The sequence below is a fragment of the Coptis chinensis genome, chromosome 4 (assembly GCF_015680905.1).
Source record: "Coptis chinensis isolate HL-2020 chromosome 4, ASM1568090v1, whole genome shotgun sequence".
Taxonomy (NCBI): domain Eukaryota; kingdom Viridiplantae; phylum Streptophyta; class Magnoliopsida; order Ranunculales; family Ranunculaceae; genus Coptis; species Coptis chinensis.
Window position 1 is genome coordinate 22,025,252 of NC_141459.1, and position 19,720 is coordinate 22,044,971.

The 19,720-nt window shown below is 42.4% G+C and overlaps 3 protein-coding genes across 3 annotated transcripts; 2 read left to right on the forward strand and 1 right to left on the reverse strand.

The window, feature by feature from the left end:
• The first annotated feature begins 1,303 nt into the window (after nt 1-1,303).
• Nucleotides 1,304-5,644, forward strand: LOC147502614 (organelle RRM domain-containing protein 1, chloroplastic-like). The gene is made up of 7 exons (XM_086607437.1): nt 1,304-2,080; nt 2,171-2,265; nt 2,376-2,441; nt 4,286-4,490; nt 4,630-4,727; nt 4,797-4,859; nt 5,402-5,644. The coding sequence occupies exons 1-7, from the start codon at nt 1,713-1,715 to the stop codon at nt 5,521-5,523; spliced, it is 1,017 nt and encodes a 338-aa protein (XP_086463563.1). The 5' UTR covers nt 1,304-1,712; the 3' UTR covers nt 5,524-5,644.
• Nucleotides 5,645-7,360: 1,716 nt separating this feature from the next.
• Nucleotides 7,361-11,094, reverse strand: LOC147502615 (serine/threonine-protein phosphatase PP2A catalytic subunit). Its single transcript, XM_086607439.1, has 6 exons — nt 10,733-11,094; nt 10,547-10,661; nt 8,313-8,421; nt 8,149-8,226; nt 7,869-8,060; nt 7,361-7,758 (listed from the first exon to the last, which is right to left on the reverse strand). The coding sequence occupies exons 1-6, from the start codon at nt 10,983-10,985 to the stop codon at nt 7,585-7,587; spliced, it is 921 nt and encodes a 306-aa protein (XP_086463565.1). The 5' UTR covers nt 10,986-11,094; the 3' UTR covers nt 7,361-7,584.
• A 2,920-nt stretch (nt 11,095-14,014) lies between these two features.
• On the forward strand, nt 14,015-14,869 carry LOC147502616 (uncharacterized). The gene is made up of 2 exons (XM_086604574.1): nt 14,015-14,194; nt 14,285-14,869. Exons 1-2 carry the CDS (start codon nt 14,015-14,017, stop codon nt 14,867-14,869), a joined length of 765 nt encoding a protein of 254 aa, XP_086460700.1.
• Nucleotides 14,870-19,720: the final 4,851 nt, after the last annotated feature.

The following is a 19,720-nucleotide window of genomic DNA, read 5'->3' on the forward strand; positions in this document are numbered from 1 at the left end:
TGACGATCATCATCACCGAACCGCTCTTCTCACCGTAAATGATTTTGGTCATCCGAGACTTTGTCCGCTATAGGGTGTAGTTCTATAGGTTGTAGTTCTAAACAACAATGTTTTTGTTTGCTTTCAGTTGGGTTTTGTGGTTATTTTGTCTGACGAAAATTCTATTTTCATGGCCTGGTCACAAGCCATTGGACCTATGGATTCTCTTAACCTTCTTTAGTGAATCATCAAATAATTGATGTCTACAGTTTTATTCTTTAAGGAACATTGAATGTCTTGGAAAGAATCAGAACTAGGGTTTTAAATTTCAATGATAAAGTCCACGCCATCACGGCCAAAACAAAGTGTAGATAATTTTGATCGTCATTAAATTAGTGTAGATAATGGTTTGAGCTTGAATTTATATGGTTTAAGAATATGAAACATATAACCAAGAGGACTTTCAATTAGTGCAATGGGTATTTGCTTAAGAGCTCTGTTTCTTGTTTGGAATGCAGGTTGACCAATTGTGGTGATATGTGCTAGAACTATAGGCTGGCCTCTGTGGAGCTTGTTGTTTGTTGACGTTTTAGGTTGACCCACTTCGGTGATTTGTGACTTGCTGGAACTGTAGGCTGACCTCTATGGAATTTGTTGCTTGCTGAAATTTTAAGTTGACCACTATGGAGGTTCGTGGAAAAGTGAAGTATTGTGTCAAGGAACATAGTTGCAGATACTGTTAAACATTGTTTTTCAAACACCGAAAAGCATTTGAAAGTCAGATTTTTGTTGTTGTTATTGTTGTTGTTATGATTGTAGGATATATACATATGAGTGTATAACCATATATTATAGTTTTAGTGATTAATACAATTAGAATTTGAGTTTAAGTTGTCTTTGCAAATATTTAAATTCCAATATTTGTAGTGAACAGGGTAATTCAGAAGCCACTGCAGGACAAAAAAAAAACCAAATAACAAGTCAGTGATAGCGTGCAGTGGAGTCATCTTATTAATGGCTTGCACTTTAGGCTATAAGTGGTTCAGCAGCCATAGCTTGTCAGGGATGCTATGACTTGGCAGCAAAGATAGCAGGAGCTTCAATAGCTTGCACCACAACGCTATTATAGATCTTTCATAGCTTTCTTTGGAAGCTATCGTTGCTATCTTTTGTTGTTGTGTTTGAAGAGACTTCTTCATAAGCATGCCATTTGGACTATGCAGTTGAGATTGATTGAAGGTATGGTGATGCAGGTTCTGAATGAGAATCATGTGGACTTTCCAACTTTTCATCAGTTTCTCTCCTTGCATGGTATATGATTGCTCTGTCCTGCATTTAATTAAAATCAAATTATCAGTAAACTTAATCTTTAAACAAAATTATCACTAAACATTTGAATGTGAACTCCTCCACACTTCAATTTTTCAGGTCGATTTGGTTGTCACACAAATAGTTCAGGAGCACAATAGGAGGGAGGAAGATGAGTTTTTGGCGGGCTCTCTTTTGGATTTTGGATTTGCGATTTTGTTACCAAAATAAAAGATTTTGACAGCTAACGCAATAGAAAACGGTGTTAATCACTCGTTATCTAATCTTAATCTCAAAGTTAATCTAATGGGATTAGTTGCGCGGTTACCCTCACTGAATCCGGACTCTTCATTTAATTGATGTTTTCCTTGGATGAAAAGGTCGGTGCTCCAATAAAAAGGAAAGGAAAGGTTCGGTATTGAGCAATGGCTACTGCAATGAGAGCTGCCCGAAGAAGCTCCCTTTTCTCCACCACTTCCATTCTTGCTGCTGCACCTTACTCTTCATCCGCAGCACCTTCTCTTGATGAAACTAAAAAATATAATATCATAATCACTGGTCACCATCACTTCAACAAGTCTGATTATGCTTGGAATCCTCTAAAGGTTAAAACTTTTGGATCTTTGCTGGATGAGGCACTAGAAGCTCCCCCTAAACTTGGAGATAAAAATCATTGGCTTGTTCATGTGGATGGCGTATGCAGTAATTGTCTAAAGCATTTAGACTCCTTTTCAGAGGAAGAGTTGTTTGATTTTTATGCTTGGACAATAACTTTACCTCTTGCCATTCCCATGTATTATTATTATACCCTTCTTTTATCGTCATAATATGTTAACTTAACGTCTTAACCAACTTATTATATATTATTTGTGTTTCTTAACAGCGAACAAGCAAGACTGAAAATTTACCTTGTTTCGTGTGAGCGACCATATGGTTATGGCGCTGAGTTCAATGAAGCTACCCAAAAATGTCTTCAAGGTTAGTTGGTGCTGACTTCGATATCTCATGTGTATATATATATATATCATCATCATGTATGTAATGGCTTCTTCACAATTAAAGCTAATTATATATATTTTCCTCAATAGATTGCGGAGGAGTTCAGCTTATCAGGGAAGATTGCTACTATAGTGCTCGGATCAAGGACGGCAGTGGTAAGCTTTTACTATTTTACTAAGTGCTCTATTATGCTCTGTTTGGTTTGATACAAACAAGTGCAAATAGCAAACAAGTGTATTTGCATTTTAATGCACATTTCACTTCACCTGCTTGGTGAGACTGTGAGAGTAGTGCAAAGCACCTTATGTCATCTTCACAAATACTATACATAACTAAATAACCATATGATTTTCACATTATCTTATTAGTTTCAAATACCCACTTTAGAATTAGCATGTAATTATAACAGTTCCATTTAAATGTAAAGCAATTCATTTTCAGATCCCATCTAACTCAAGAATAATTGAAAAAAAAAACCCCAAAAAACTATCTCAAAAATCTAGTTTTATTTTAATTTTTGGTTTAATTTCGTGGGAGATACAAAAAAATTAGTTGGTTTGAGTTGGTTTGATCTTCATAGAGGGGAGATTAATTTAGATGTATCTAAGCTTTTATTTTCGTTGCTGGTTCGAGACGACATTGATGGAGTTTTTTTGGGTAACTGACATTGATGGAGTTGTGAAAGAGGAGAAGTGGAGAACTTGTAAATAGTTGCACGGTTTTTTTTGCTGCAACTAGGTGACTCCTCACTAGGCTGTCAATGGATCGGTTTGGGTCGGGTTCTAGAAAATCCGAACCCGAACCGATAAGAAAATTAGGAACCCGAAACCAAACCGATAAGAAAATTGAGAATCCGAAACCGAACCGATAAGAAATATTGCAAACCGAATCCGACCCGACCCGAAAACTACAAAATCAATTAAATCTTAAATTAAATCAATTAATTTCAATCACATAATTGATAAACATATACAAAATTAATCATAAATAGTACTAAAATACCATCTTATCGGTTCGGTGGAGGGCAAACCCGAAACCAAACCAATATTTTATCGGTTCGGTTTCGGATCGGTAGAAAATAAATCAAATTATTCCAACCCAAACCGTTTTTTATCAGTTTGGTTCGGATCGGTTATCGGGTTATCGAAACCCATTGCTATAACTCCCACTTTGCATTAGTGGGCCAAACACTAGTAAATGGGGTAGTTAGTGGGAAATGGGTGCAAATGCATCCCATTACAGCGAACCAAACAGAAGCAATCAAAAGTGACTTTGCTACGCAAGTAAAGCTGTTTCGGAAAAAAAAAACTGAAAATCAAAAGTGTGTTGACTAACTAACGTTTTTCGTAAGTGTATTTTCTAATAATCTTTAACACATGGAGTGGGAGGGAGAGGTAGTTGATCATGATTGATGGTGATGTTTAAGGAGAAACAAATAGGGTGGATATGAAGGAAGGGTGTTGGGCTGTTGGTGGTTGAAAGATGGTGGTCTGGATGATGCTGGGCTTTGAGGTTCTTTAGTATGTCTTGTATTCATGGTTTCATTTAGGGCTGTGTGTAATGGCGTGTGATACATTCACCGTACATTGGTCCTGGTAACTGGCCTTGGTTCGATCCAAAAGAAGAATAAAACAAATGGAGTGTACATAACCATACCGGTGAAGGACTAAGTGGAGCTATTAGATCACTTGTGTACCAAACATGCGTTGGACTAAACATCTGTGCAGCCTTTACCCCTTTGGGCTAGGCGTCTTACCAGCTTATAATGGCACTAGTAGGATCCATGGCCTTGAGCCTCATGATTTGGTCGGAGTTTAGGTTGCCCACACCCATGTTCTGATGTTGCGGTGACCCAAAACCAGTTGGTTGGTGGGGAGTGTTTGTCAGTCAGTTTTGCGTTTATTTTTGTTAATTTTGTTTGTTGTATTTTGCTCAAGTTGGTGTTCTTAATTTGGAACTATTATCAGTTTTGATTTTGGACTTGTTTCCTCTCTTGCAGTCCAACCAGTCGCTCGATTTACCGCGTTTAATCCGGATTATATCTCTTATAATGATCTCTACAGCTATCACTTTCTGTGTGAACCTAACATGGAGTGCAAATCTGATTATTGGATTGTTCATCTAAAGCAACCTGAATGTGTGATCTCAAATTACACTAAATGTATTCATTATTGTGTTAGATTGTTAGCCCAAGTTGTTGGAAGGTGAGTGGGAGAAACAGTATATTGTTTTAATTTATTTGATTTAGGGTTATATTTACAAATTCCACTGAGTTTTTAGCCACTAATTTATTCCCTTTTAATCTGTTAATTATTTTGTTTTCAAAATCTTGACATTTATCAGTGAAGATGAAGCAAAAGAGAAAATCTACATGGTTTGGTGTGCTCCGCCATTTGGATTTGCTGCTGAAATTGATAAGGAAACCTTAAATAAGCTTAAAGGTTAGTGTATTCCTGGTTTAGGAATGATTTATTAAATATTTTATAAGTTAAAGCGTTGTTTCTCTGCAGTATTGCAGGATGTTCTGGCACTGCTTCCGGATTATTCAGTTAGTCCTAAGACCGAGAATATCAGTAAGGCTTCTATGTCATCGTTTGTTTTAGTAAGGGACATTTCTACCAACCAACTTCTTTTGACTTTGTCGTTCACCATGTCACTGTTGTTTAGATCTTAAATTTATTTTTTTTGCTATTTCGGCATTATAAGAAGACAAATATGCCTTAGAATTTGAGATCGCAATTATCTTAGATGAATTTTTCGTTTGTTTCACATCTTTATTTGTTGTTTGTTTTATGGGTACGTCATCCACACATTTTTTAAAAAAAAAAGATATGTCTAATTTATAAATTTATAAACAATATTAAACTTTTTTTTTTTCTATTTTCTAAATTGAAAATTTATACTGACTTTCTTAATTTTCGTTGAATTTACTATCTATCTCTAATGAAATTTTTGCCTATAGTTGGAAATTACTCAGCTGTTTTGTGTTACTTCTACGATAGTACGATATACTAATTTTTTTGTGATATGCTAAAAGTGCTTCCTGAGCAAGTAAACTCTGTATTTTTTTTTCAATAATAGCAAGTTAACTCTGTTTAATATAATTTTTATGCAGTTTTACTTATTGCACCTCCTAAACGTAGGAAAATTCAACCAACCATAGTTTCTTGTTATGATAAAGCGGATATCTTCAGCCGCAAGTACGGAACACCTGTGAGTGACTCTGTCAGATTTTAGTTCACAAGATATGCCTGTAATAATGACGGTCAGATTTTAGTTCACAAGATATGGCTGTAATAATAAGTATACATTTAAATGGGTATAACTCTGGTTCCAATTCTGTTGGGCTTTAAATCCAGTCCTCAAGCTGTGCGATTTAAAATGATGACCGATGAGTATTTTATGGAGCTGTCTTCAGTACTTGGGTGTAATTCGTATTTTGTCCTAAGCGCAAGTCATTTTTTCCCATACTTTTATCATCTACGACGAGAATGGATTCAATGGAAACTGTTTGTTTTGCAAGTTGACAGAAACGATCGTGGGTCATGCCACAAGGCTATATACCACATAAGAAACCTCAATTATTGGAGGAAAGTTAAGAGTTAGCTGTGGCAATGACGAGGAAGTCGAGCAAATTATATAGGCAAAAAGATGGGAGATACGTTGAGATAACCCTTGTTTGATGAATGAAGGCAACGCACTTGTTCTGCCAACATATGGTGAAGGGAATACAGATCCCAGACATTAACAAACTTGTTGCATCTTTTAGACGTACCACCGAGTTAATTAATTACCCGATCCAAAACCAGTCCAAAACCAGCAATAGCAGCTGTATCTTCATATTCTAGAAGACTAGAAGAGTAATCTACATTTCTTTTTTAGATGCACTGCGAGCGGAAGTGACCGACGCATGTGGAGCAATATGTACGACATACTATACTTCTATACTACTATGCCATTTTAGAACTCCCTAGATATTTCGGTACTTTAATCAGGTCGTCCATATAAGCAATCTGTTTAAAGGAGAGGGTGGTTGAATTGTTAGTGTGGACCACTCGGAATATATAGTTTGAGGATCCCGACTACAGTCAGAGAACAAGAACATGTGTGGTTAGATTCCATTTGTTTAGCTTTCACGGTTCGCATGGTGGCACATGTTTAATTTCCTTGGTCCACTAGCAGCAGACTCTCCCTGTTTGTATGTCCAGACATTGATACCCTTTGCATGGCCTATGAAAACGCAGGGGTTTGTCCTAAATTCTAGTTCATGTTTGGTATATGGCTTCAACGAAAGATAGCAAGTACATTCAGAAGTATTCTGAAGGAAAGTATATTAATCATGTAGACTGCTTGAAAAACTTCAAGCCAATATTTCATATGTTCAGAAGAATGAGTCATGAAAGTTCTAATGTCATGTATTACACAACGATCTCATCTTCATTAGCTGCAACACATTTATCCAGATCTTCACCATCATAGTGATACATAACCATATTTGACAAACATCGATCAAACTACAGTTTTGTAAGAAAATCACAAATGGTATGCAACAGTGTAACAATTTGTAATTAACTAACTACTTAACAGCTAGAGGTGACCCCGCCTTTAAACATAAAACAATCGAAGTCAGTGAGATGGTTTTATTTAATTGTGCTTAATGTAAAACCTAAAAATCCGAATAAATAATCAAGAAAAGGGCGAGTGTAGCAACTTTTTCCACATTCGCTAATTCGTAATGGATGGAAAAGATACTTTCCTCATTAACCCAGCAAATTTACAATCTTCTTTTCTGTACGCTGCTTCATGTATACTACTCGCAATAGTTTACCAAAACCAATGCTATGACCAGGTACGGTAGCATATTAAGTTATTAACATTGCCATTGCAAAACAACCTGAAAGTAACCTCAGGAGACAAATAGTCCAATTGAACAACCCCCGTTCTAAATTAGAGCAACCCGCTGCAATGGAATAAAAGACAGTATATCATAGATGTGAATCAGAGACAATACAATGTTGACGTACAGTATAGTATAGTCTAGTCTGCTATTCAAATCTTGTTATCCACAATAAAATGCACTATAAAACATGATATATCTTGTTATTGCTGCTTCCGAAGAATACAAGCCTTTTGAAAGTTCCTAAGCACAGCATAGCAACAACAGTAGGACAACTTCAAACAAAAGAATGATCATCTCAGACTCTCTCAACTTGTCACAAAAACTCCTCGTTTCTAGAAAACATCTACATAAAATCAGTGGGGAACAACATATACGAACAGGCATTGCGGATATGAAAATTACAAAAAATAGTCGGGAGTCTTGCGTGTCGTGTCAGGTTCAATTTGTCGAGGGGCAGGATCAAATCGAAGAAAATTTTGATCCATGTTCTCTCCAATCTCAAGGATTGCTGCCATATTCCCACAACGGTAACAGTAATTTGGTGCACTAAATACTGTCACCACATTCTTCTCCTACAAAAAGTTGAGTAAGACAACTTAATAGACTTGAAAATAAACCAAGATGAAGACAACCTAAAATCTGCTGACGTTTTCACAGTACAGGGATATATGAGTTCACCCACCTGAGACCAGTTGTAACCTTCCATAACAAGCTGATGGGCCCTTGAAATGAGGCTAAGCCCATTGGTATGGTTAAACTGAGCAGCAATATCCTGTCCAAATGTGTACCCAGCTCCACGAGGTGATATTCCCCATCCACATCGATCGTCGGGGTCAGACCACAGCAGATCACACATTGGTCCTTCATGTGGAACCTAAAGCCCAAACAAATAGTCATCAGAAAAGTTATAGCAGATTTCACTTTTACCCCTCCAAAGGCAAATTGTACTACAAGAAATGTACCTCCTGTATACGGTCCAATGCCCTTATATTATCTAAAGTGTCCAAAGATGGGGAGAGTCCACCATGCAAACAGAAAACCTACAAGTTCCCAAAACATACCGATCAGTCGTGTTCATAAAACAAAGTCAAGACTGAAATGATATTCACAATTCTCAGACTCATACCTGACTTTCGATGAGGGCTGTGAGGGGTAGATAATCAAAAAGGTCAGTGAAATACTTCCAGACATTCGCATTTCCGTACTTTCTCAAGCATTCATCGTAGAACCCATACCTGAAAATAAAACCCTGGAAATTAGTAAATAAGTGTAATTTTCATTAAAAAATCCTACCAAATGAGATATTAAGGTCAAAGTTTTCATAGATAGACCAGCAAACTTGATATTATTTTATATCCACTGAAAAAGAATGATATTGTATTGCATTACCCAACAAAACCAGGAAGGGGAAGGCTGCTTAGTAATAATTTGTGGACATAGCAGGTGCCGACTAGCAAAGTCGGTAAAACCTTTGGGTGATGATACCAGAGGTCTGGGGTTCGAACCCCGCCAGCATCAAAAAGTTACTGATCTAATTTAAAACAGGCTTACCAATAAAAAAAATAATAATAATAAAAAATTGTGGACATACAAGGATGTGGAGCACTTTTCTTCCCACATACAGATGGTACAAACTTTTGTTTGAAGAATACCAAAACAACAACAAATCAAATTAATAAAGGACAAGAAACATGAATAACCGCACAATATTTGGGTCTCTACGAAAAAATGATAATAGAACCATGATTGACTTAGAATTTCTGAAGTTGGGTACCACAACAGATCATTACATTGCAATGCTCTGCATATGATGATTGATAAAGGATTCCATAAGACCATGACACACTAAACGGAATATTCGAGGGTATTAGCAATGAAAATGGGAGCCAATTGACATGATTAAGGTGTAGTTGATAACACCAAATGACCTCTTCGTCATGCATCACCAAAAATGTATGGTCAAGTGTTGACCCTCAGTATAAATAAATTGTAATTAAAAACATATTCAACTCCACCCCATCGATTCTCAAACTTGTTTCAACTCCATTATTTGTTCCAAGTTATTTTATACATCTTGAAGTTGAAGTACATCATACACCTCTTTAGTTATTTCAACATATCACTTAGCAAATTTTCTCATCTCCAGCCACAATAATTAACTCCCAGCAGGCCAACGCACTGCCTCTATGCCTTTTCTACGCCAATATATTATTTTTCTCTAACCTTTTCCAGAACTGCTGAAATCACACAACAGCAATGTCTGATTTATAGCTTCAAACCAAATTGATTCCTCAAAGTTTATTGCGTACTAAAATTTACTCCTGAAAAACTTTAATATATATTCATAACCCCAGCACTAAACTGCTTTTCCAAGGTGTCATTTGCAATCTTAAGACGCTGGTCAAAGTTAGCCAGTTACCAACATGTACAAACTGTCAACCAAAGAAGTGCATTTTGTATAGTAGACTAATAAAAACACTAGCACTAACACAACATCTGATTTCAAGAATATATTTCAACTGAAGACCATAAATTATTGTTTAAATCTAGGTTACATTGAGGTGCCAACTAGTAAAGTTGGTAAAACCTCTGGGTGATGATAATAGAGGTCTGGGGTTCGCACCCCCGCCGCACCAATGAGTTACTGATCTCGTTTAAAAACAGGCTTACTAATCAAAAAATATATATACATATATCTAAGTTACATTGACACGGATACGTGTGTCCATATCCGACATGGAGAAATACCAAAGAACTGAGGTAATTACATAAAATATGTACTTGTCGTGTCTGACACGTATCTGACATGGATTATCTTGTAAAAATGGTGTGCCCATGTAACATAGGTTTCAATTATATGGCACAGTGAACTTCAACCAAACACAAACCAAACTATGATTCAATTATGAGGAATATCAGCTCTCTTTAAGCAATTGGATCCTAGAAACCAAAAGGGAAATGTAAAAGTGCTTTGTCTTAAAAATGAGTTACTGAAACCGACTTACAATTGATTATCAAAAACCCCAATGGTCGCACAAGTTTTGAACTTCAATACTATAGTTCATTTTCTTTTTTTAGTTCCAACCATTTTTCTGTAAACCATACAGTCCCCGTTTGACCCCAAACCCAACCTTCAACAGTTCAAAGGCTTGAACAGTAAGCCACTGGACTACACAAGCTTTCAGTTTAAAAGAACAACTCCCCTGTCTCCTCACACACACAATGGAAATTCTTCCTCAATTAGCGAGGCAACAGAGTCCTTTTTCTTTCGTTTTTTTCTTACTTGTAAAGCAGTGTATTTTGGCAAAAGGCCACTGATAAAACAAATAAACAGCTATGCTTGAATATAGAATGTCTTACACTTGAGTTATTTGCCGACTTTCATGATTCCCTCTAAGAATTGTAATTCTATCTCTATAACGGACTTTCAAGGCAACCAAAAGTGTGACAGTCTCCACTGAGTAGTATCCACGATCTGCAAAAGCATGGAAAATTATTAAAAAGATGTAATCTTTTGGATCAGCTAAAATATAAAAATTGACATACCAACGTAATCGCCCATGAAGAGGTAATTAGTATCAGGAGAATTGCCACCAATACGGAACAACTCAATCAAGTCATGAAACTGACCATGTATATCTCCACACACAGTCACCGGACATTTAACCGGCTGAACATTCCATTCCTCAACTAGAATCGTTCTCGCCTGTTCACATAATGTTTTCACTTCAAGCTCGGGTAATGGCTTACACTCTTTTAAATGTGAGATCTGTCTGTCTAGATCCGAATTTGAAGGCATCCCCTTTCGACGATTCGATTCTTTTTTTTGTTCTTGGGGAAATCGAGGAAGACGATGGGGAAAATGAGGAAGGGTTTGTTTTTTCTTTGTTTATTGTGTTTAATTTTTTCCTAAAGTTAACTAATTTTAGCTCCTTGGAACGTTGACTTAATGTTGACCACTCAATTTGTTGACTGTTGTACAAATCCTGAGTCCTCAAAAAATAAGTAAAAATCAGTATCACAACCAACACAAAACTTGTAGTGTTCCGTAATTAACTATAAAATACCGCAGATTAGATTACATAATTTTAAAATCTTGTAGTATCTAATGTTTTGGTATACAAAATCCATTTTTTCTAGGGCCAACTATTCGGTAAACTTAAACAAAACTAAGTGTTAACTTGCTAGTAATACATGTGAAGTACTTTAAGCATTGCGGTTTTAGTGAAAGTGTAGAGCTTTCTTAGTTTGCTGCACAAGAATACTATGGGATGACTAATTCAGATACATTAATTATGTGTAATAGAAGCCAGAAAGAAAGTATAATATATAGATTGGTTCACGTATATTATATTGTAAAGGTGTGATATGGTTTTCCCTTACAAACAGTCTCTGGGGGACTGGAATAGACTATTGGATGAGACCGAGTTCGACTTGAGAGCTTAACCTCACGATCTTACCGGGTTGTATGGGGGAGAGTCGAATCAGGTCTGGCGTAGTTCATAGGGGAGGTATTTATAGAGGTTGAGAGTGTATCCTTGCTCACCACGTGTCAAGGATGTCCCAAATGAAGGGTGGAGATTAGGATCACATGTGAGAACCGCCTCCTAGGTCTACCTTGAATGATGTGGAGTGGCGGTCTGTACAAGTAGCTTGCGGCGCGATGATCGGTCGACGGTCAAGATATGTGTAAGTACACCTTTGGTCATGATTGCTTATGGATAGGGAATCCGTGTCACTTCCTCGTGTAGTTCGGCGGATATCGCGATCCAATGCGTAGCGTTCTACTAGCTTATAGATGCGACACTGATATACCGTGTCGATGTGTCATTCCCACCATGTTAAAGCGTGTTGGATATAGAATATCACTCCCCTACCACGACCCCTCGGTAGGGTTGTGAGAACGACCACCGAGAGAGATCGGTGAGCTTGGCGTGGAGTATGTGAGAGGTGGAAATCTCCAACGACCTGTGAGGAATGGCTCGTGTTAACCATGTGAGCTAGTGGGTGCGAACGTTTGACGCGTGTGCAAAGACGTGACATGATCCGATTCTGCAGAGAAGAAACGCGTGGCCCGTTTTTTCGGGATGTGAAAAGCGGGGATGATTGGTTGGAAGTCGTGGGGGCAGCTAGGGCTAGGGTGTAATCATGATGCCTTGAAACCGGAGGGCGGTTGCTCAAAAATTTCACTTGCTCGGTTGAGACTTCATTTGGTCGCTTCCGCCCGTAGAGATTTAACTTCATTACCGCATCATCCTTCAGGTTAGTTCTCTGCCATTTTTGAACCTCTTCTTCTTGTTTGGTGCTAAGCCTCTGTGCTAGAGTTGTTAGGATACCCTGTTAGATACTAGTAGCTAGATTTGTTAGGGTTAGAAGAGACAATGTCGGACTCCGATGACACTCGATCTAATGAGGTTCGCGAAGTTTTTCTTGACTGGGACGACGAAGGTGAGGAGAAGGATGAGTCTGCGTGTGAGATGGTTGAGAGTGATGATGAAGGCGAGGCGGCTAAGGGGGCTAGCAGTGAGGAAGATGTGGCTCGATCTGCGTCAGTAGTCTTTGAAGCACTTCGTGTCGTGGTGAGGGGTCGTCGTCTTCGGCCGCGCCGCGCCTGTAGTCGCGTGGATAGACATGCTTTGGCGTTCCCATATCCGAGAAAGAAATATGGGATAACCATGTTTATCCGGAGATCCATGAGCCCGATCGAACACTCGGGTTTTAGTGAGAGGTACACCCCACCCAATCATGGGGTGATCATCCGTGAGGGATACCGAGGGCGCACGACGACGATACCGTTCTCCAAATTTGGTTTTGCGAAGTTCCCGAACCGTTGTGGCAAAGGCTGTTCGTTCGGGTTTGTGGGGAACACGTGGCGATTATTTAAGGTTTTGACCTCTTGAACGCCCGGTGGAGTACCGAATCGAGGTCGTCGATGTGATTGAGCACTACCTCGTAAAAGCGATCTAGGTCATTTGAACTTTAGCCTACAAAACACGAAGCTACTGGTTGCCGATTACGGACGGTAAGAGTAACGAGTTGTGGGACAAACGACCGCTGCTCCTTGTAGGACGCTACTGTGCTAGCGGGTTCAGTGTGAACCATAAAATATGCAACTTTACTGGTGGGTAGCAGCGCGTTGTTTGATTAGGTCAACTTGGTTTTGTTGAACTTTTACTGAAACTGTTGTCTTGTTGCCTATGCAGATATCCGCCTGAAAAAGGAGTCAAGTCGACAAGTGATTGAGAAGTTCGCTAGCTTGTCGCGAGCTGAAAAATAGGCCAAGCTACCAGAAGTTGCACATTTCTTTGAAGAGTGCGGAGGACCTGCCATCCGGGAAAAAAGAGTAGAGCGCGAGCCCGAAAGGGGTAACGGGAGTGGGAATACGTCGAAGAAAGCTGTTATGGAGAAGCGTAAGAGCGATCTGGTGACGCGGGAAGACAGGCAGCGGGGCCGTACTGGGGTGAAGCGACCCGTTGGAAGTGCTGGGGCCTCTGGGTCTGGGGCGGGGAAGGGTCGAGAGGACGCTCCTTTTGATGTGAATGACGTTCTCTTCGACATTTCAGTATCGACCGCAAAGGCTGCGAGGGGTAGCCGAGACCGCCTTGGGTGGTGAAGTCGCTTAATCGGGAAAGCGGGCTCGCAGATCGAGGGCGAGGCCGATGCCCGACTTCAGCGTCCTAGGTGAGGACGCCCCAGAGGTTGCCCCGGAGGTCGCTCGACCCAGGGTTGTTGGAGATCCCTCTGGCAAGATGAAGGGAAAGGTCGGTGCAAGGGGAGATCGGTAAAGGGTAGTCCAAGATCGAAAGGACTTAACCGAGCGCCTTGACGATGTACATTGATGAGGTAACTGGGAAGAAGCGCTATGTGAGGAGGTCCGACTGCAGCTACAAGTCCGCCCCTATAGCTGCTTGCCTATTGGAGGGGATGACCCTGGACGGTGATAGGAAGGACTTGGATGCTAAGGAGCTGGAGTCGAACCTGAGGGGGATGGACAAGGCGATGTGCCTGGTAAGTAACCTTTGCGCTCTTCTTGACTGTGTTATTGCACTACATGCTATTGTTTGATAATAACGTGATATGTTGTGCGAGCTGTCGCAGCTGATCGCTGGGTACCAGAAGCTGAAGACGGCTGCTCAGATCGCTGAATTGGAGAAGGCGGACGTTGAGTCGCTAAGGGACGAGCTGTCGAATCTGCGGGCTGTGCAAGAGGCAGAAAAGGCCGAACTGGATGCGCTGAGGCCTCAGCTCACTGCCCTGACTCTGGAGAGGACCTCTGCGGTGAACGAGTCGATCGAGTTGAAGCATGAGGTGGAGGCGTTGAGGGGCCAACTAGCCGCGGCAAACACTTATGCTGAACGATGTAAGACTTCCACTCTGCAAGACAAAGAAGCCTATCTCGCCATCCGTGTTGAAGTGGAGGAGCTGGAAAGGAAGATGGACGACTGCGGAGGGAGGGAGCTGAACGCCGGACTTCGGCGAAGCTCGGCGCTTAATCGCCTGAAGTTGCGCCCTCGTTCTGCAGTCGTGTCACCCTCCCTCGCTGGTCTGATGAGTGAGCAGCTTCAGGGGTCCAACGATCTCCATGTGGTTGGTGCTAAGGCAGTTGTGGCGTCCTCCGGTGATCCAAGCTCCGTCTCTGTTTTGAATGTTACTCTTGGAGAAGATTTAGGTGAAAATGTTTAGAACATTTGTTTAGCACATGCGGTTGTAATGGGCCTCTGGCCGTAAACAATAGAGCTGGTTTCCTAGGTTGACCTGGGCAGCTCGCTTTTTTTTCTTTGTTATTGATTACGATGCTGGATGTTTAATTGTCTTTGGATTTCCGAGTATTCTCAAAGACGACGGTTGATCTGGAACTCAAGGCGTCCTTCTTGTCGTTAGGTCGCTCCTTGTATGAATGTGAATCTTGTTGCTCTTTCCCTTTATGGCTGGCCTTGTGTATGAGAGAAATATTTATATTTGTAAGCGTGTGCCTGCTGTTATGAACTAATTAGTGCAGGTCGTTCATCGATGAGGAGGGCCGGGCGTTTCGTACTGGGCGGCCCGAAGCTATAGTCGCGTCGCGGCACGGTCGGGATAATGGGCGGTCAGGGGGTATGAAATGATGGCTGCCAGGTTGGCTGGCGTTTGGTGTCTCGATGCCATAATGGTGTGCCTTGGGAAGAGACGTTTCGTGAGAATAAATACGACCGGTCTAGGGAGAGCAACGGCATTTGCCCTTCTTGTTCTTCCTACTGCGGCTGTTCTCCTTCCTACCTGCTTCGGTTTCTCTCTGCTTTGCCTTTTACTCAGGTACGTTTTTCTTGCTTTCGTTTAGATTGTGAACATAGAAGTTACTGGTCGCTCTGACCATCTTTGTTTTGTTTTCTGTGTTCAACTTTCATTATGGCTCGGTGTTTGCCCTACGTCAGAGGAGAAGGGAGTGTCAGAGCGAGTTCCCCTCTGCTCATGGAGGAGATGGAGTTCCATCCTCATGTGCATGGGGACCGCGGTAAGAGAAAAGTTGTTGTGTCTGGTGGCAAGAAGAGCAAACGATCTAGGGGGTCGGGTCGCTCGACGGGCGGCATTGTATTCAGGTCGCCGCAACGAGCGGAATGCTCCCATCGGGTCTCTTGAGGGGAAGCGACACACTGGGGCAAGGTCGCCACGTCGCTAGTGAGGTTCGCCCCCTCGTGGTGGGGGGGCGGGGAGCGAATTTACCATGGGGGAGAACGGGAAGAAGCGTCTTTGTAAAACGTTCGATTAAAAGCTTCCACTCGGTGCCCATAGCGACTAGCCCTGCTTGAAGGGGATCGTGGTTAGATGGGGACCGAAGTGAAGTCGAGGATGAGGACATGGACACATTGCCGGGGACCATGGATATGGCAAGTTGTTCGGTGAGTATTTATTTGTCGCCTTTGTCGCTTTATTTCTTAAGTGATTCGATTATGACTCGGTCCTTGTAGTTTCGGGCCGGGTATGATAAACTCAAGAACGCCAGGTAACGCGGTCGATATCGATGTCAACTCCCGGTCGAAATGGGATGCTTTGCGAGCTTACTGGGGGCCGACAAGAGGAAACTTGACGCGATGATCGCTGACCGCGTCGCTTTGTTGATGAGAACGCTTAATCGGGTCAGCCGCGATGCGATCGAAGCCGCAAATGGAGGTAGCGAAGTCACCGAAGTATGCTAAGCGATGTCACCGGTTGTTTCATAAAGCTCAAAAGCGTGATACCACGACCAGAGTGAGTATGCCAAGCTGGATGAGAAGTATTGTCACCGACTAAAAAGCAGGTTCAAAGGGGACGGGCGGGCTGGCGTGCGTTGTTCGCTGGGGTCGCGAGGCATGTTCTTCACCGACGGTACCGCTCCTCAGGACAAACATGTGGTTGGTGCTCCATGATGTTGATTTTGCTTCTTGGTAAGAGATTTGGTTCGTGTTTGTAATGATCATGCTTGTTCTTTGCCCCTACGAGGGTTAAACATTAGAGCTGCGCTTTCAGGCTTGCCTGAGCAGTTCGCCCTTTTTGATACAGAGAACTGGTGTCCACGAAAGTGGCAGTTCGTTAATCCCCCTTGTTTTTTGTTGTTCATCGGTCCGATCTGGATTTCCTGGGTAAACCCAGCAGATCGGTGGGTTTGAACTGATTATCTGGACCTGGTCGTAATGCTACGTGGTAACTTTATGCTTAATGCTTATCTTTTGCTTGACTGATTGTAGCTATTTCTCTTTTACTCTGTTCATTTGGTTTGTTTCTGAGATGTACTCTCGTGAAGCGTTATGCTTGTGTACCCTTGTTCGGAAGGGCGATCTAGGAGATGTAGATGTCCAATTAGTGTAGACTTAGGGGCTCGGGGCCGCGTGACTCGAGGGCGTGTTGGTCGCGGAGAGTGTTCTTTCGTAGGTTCTAGGAGTATAGGTTCTCCACGAGTAAAACTCGGAGGGGCGAGGAGCCTGTACGCTCCTGAAGCGTTCTACGCTTTCGCTCGAGAGCGTGTGTAACCCCTGAGGGCGTGTTGCTCTTGAGAGCATTCTCGCTGAGTTGATCCTAGGAGTATAGGTCCTCAACTTAGCGAGACTCGGAGAGGCGATAAGCCTGTAGGCTCCCCGAGAGCGTTACGCCGCCGCTTTGAGAGCGTGTGTAGCCCCCGAGGGTCTGCTGCGCCGAGGCGTTTTCTCGAAGTTGATCCTAGGAGTATAGGTCCTCAACTTAGCGAGACTCGGAGAGGCGATGAGCCTGTAAGCTCCTGAGAGCGTTCTGCTCGCTTGAAAGCGTACATAGCCCCCGAGGCGTCGCCGCCTCGAAGCGTTCTCGCTGAGTTGATCCTAGGAGTGTAGGTTCTCAACTTAGCAAGATTCGGCGAGGCGATAAGCTTGTAGGCTCCCCGAGCGTTACGCTTTGAGAGCGTGTGTAGCCCCCGGCGTCGGCCGCTCGAGGCGTTTCGCCGAGTTGATCCTAGGAGTATAGGTCCTCAACTTAGCGAGACTTGGAGAGGCGATAAGCCTGTAAGCTCCTGAGAGCGTTCTGCTCGCTTGAGAGCGTACGTAGCCCCTGAGGGCGTGCTGCTCCTGAGAGTGTTCTCGCTGAGTTGATCCTAGGAGTGTAGGTTCTCAACTTAGCAAGATTCGGAGAGGCGATAAGCATGTAGGCTCCTGAGAGCGTTCTGCTCGCTTGAGAGCATGCGTATGATGCTTGTGGTGCGAGTGGCTTAGCTTGGAGATTCGAGTAAAAACCGCAGTTTATGATAACAATCTTCAGTAGCTTACACTTGAGCTTGTAGTACATGTGGACATGAATTACAATACATAATGCACCTACTGGTAAAATTGTTTTAGTAAGTATGTGTTCCAAGGTCGTGGCAGCAACTTCCCTTCCTGGGTTTTAATCCAATACGCTCCATTGCCAACGACGCGTTCCACTATGTAAGGGCCTTCCCACGTTGGTGCTAGTTTAGAGTCATCTTGAGTTTTCTTTAAAATGAGATCCCCAGGTTGAAAAGATCGAGGATGTACTCGTTTGTTGTAGGATCGCTTTAGGACTTGTTGGTAGGATGCTACTCTGATGGTCGCTAGATCGCGTTCCTCGAGGGAGGTCGACCTCTCGAGCTAAAACCGAAGTCATTCAGCCCGACTCGACAAGCTCAGATCGGGTTGTCGTGATTGTCAGCTCGGTGGGGATGACGGCTTCTGTACCATAGCATAGGGAAAATGGTGATTCGCCGGTGCTGGAGCGAGTTGTAGTGCGATGAGCCCATAGTATGTTCTCGAGCTGATTTGGCCGTTGGCTCTTGTTCTTTTCAATTTTTTCTTCTTGATTCTCTAGAATGGCTTTGTTCTTTGGCCTCCGCTTGTCCATTGCTTTGGGCATCGGGCGTAGAAGGCATGAACGATCTTCCACTTGGCGTAAACTCTTTGATCGATTACGCCTTTGAACTAGGAGCCATTGTCCATAACCGGGGGTGTGTGGTAAGCCAAACCCGGTGATGATATGAGTCCAAATGAAATTCGACATGTGATTCTTTGACGGTGCCAACGGAATTGCCGACCCACTTAGTGAAATAAATGCGGGCGCGAAGGGACGAAGCGGAAGCCGGTGCTCTTCTGAGGGATGAATGGTCCCATAATGTTCATGCCCCACATGTGGAACGGCCAAGGGCTCGCAATGTTGATCAATTCGCGGGCTGGCTGTATGATGTTGTGACCAAATGTTTGACATTTGATACACTTGAGGACATACGATTTGGCATCAATCTGCATACGGGGCCAAAAGTATCCTTGGGAGATCGCTTTGTGGGCTAATGAGCGACCTCTGGCATGATTGCCACATTCTCCTTCATGGATCTCGGCGAAGATTAACTGACCTTGCTCTGGACTGATGCACCTCAGATGAGGTCCTCCTGCGGACTTGCGGAATAACCTGTCATTCAACAAACAATAGCTACATGCATGGTGTGGAACTTTTCTGGCTTTGGTACGCTCGTTTGGAAGTGTGTCGTGCTGGATGTATTGTATAATAGGCTGCATCCATGTTTAACTCATCTAATCTTCAAAGAGTGGGCATAGGTCGCTGATTGCCAAGACATGGTCCGCTTGGTAAGCTGGTCGATCGACCACTTCAATGGTCAGTTGTCTAGGGGCACAATTCGGTGTCTGAGTGGCTAAGTATGCTAAGCTATCTGCGTGACGGTTCTCGTCACACAAAAAATGGTGTACCGTAGCTCTGCTGAAAGAAGGAAGCAAATCATTAACAACTTGAAGGTACTTGGAAAGGTTACCTTCGCTGGTAGTGTACTCTTTTGCAATCTGGCGAACAACTAGTTGCGAGTCACTAAAGATTTGGATCTCCCTTACACCGAGCTGGATTGCTGCACGCATTCCCATTATTAGTGATTTCGCATCGCCGTTATTGGAAGTTGCGAAGTCTATGCGGACTAATTTCTCTATCATGGCTCCCTCGGGGGATACTAAAACGATTCCGATACCACTACCTCTGGGGTTGCTGGAACCATCGACGTAGAGGGACCAAACTGTTTTTATGTTCGCTTTTGTGGGT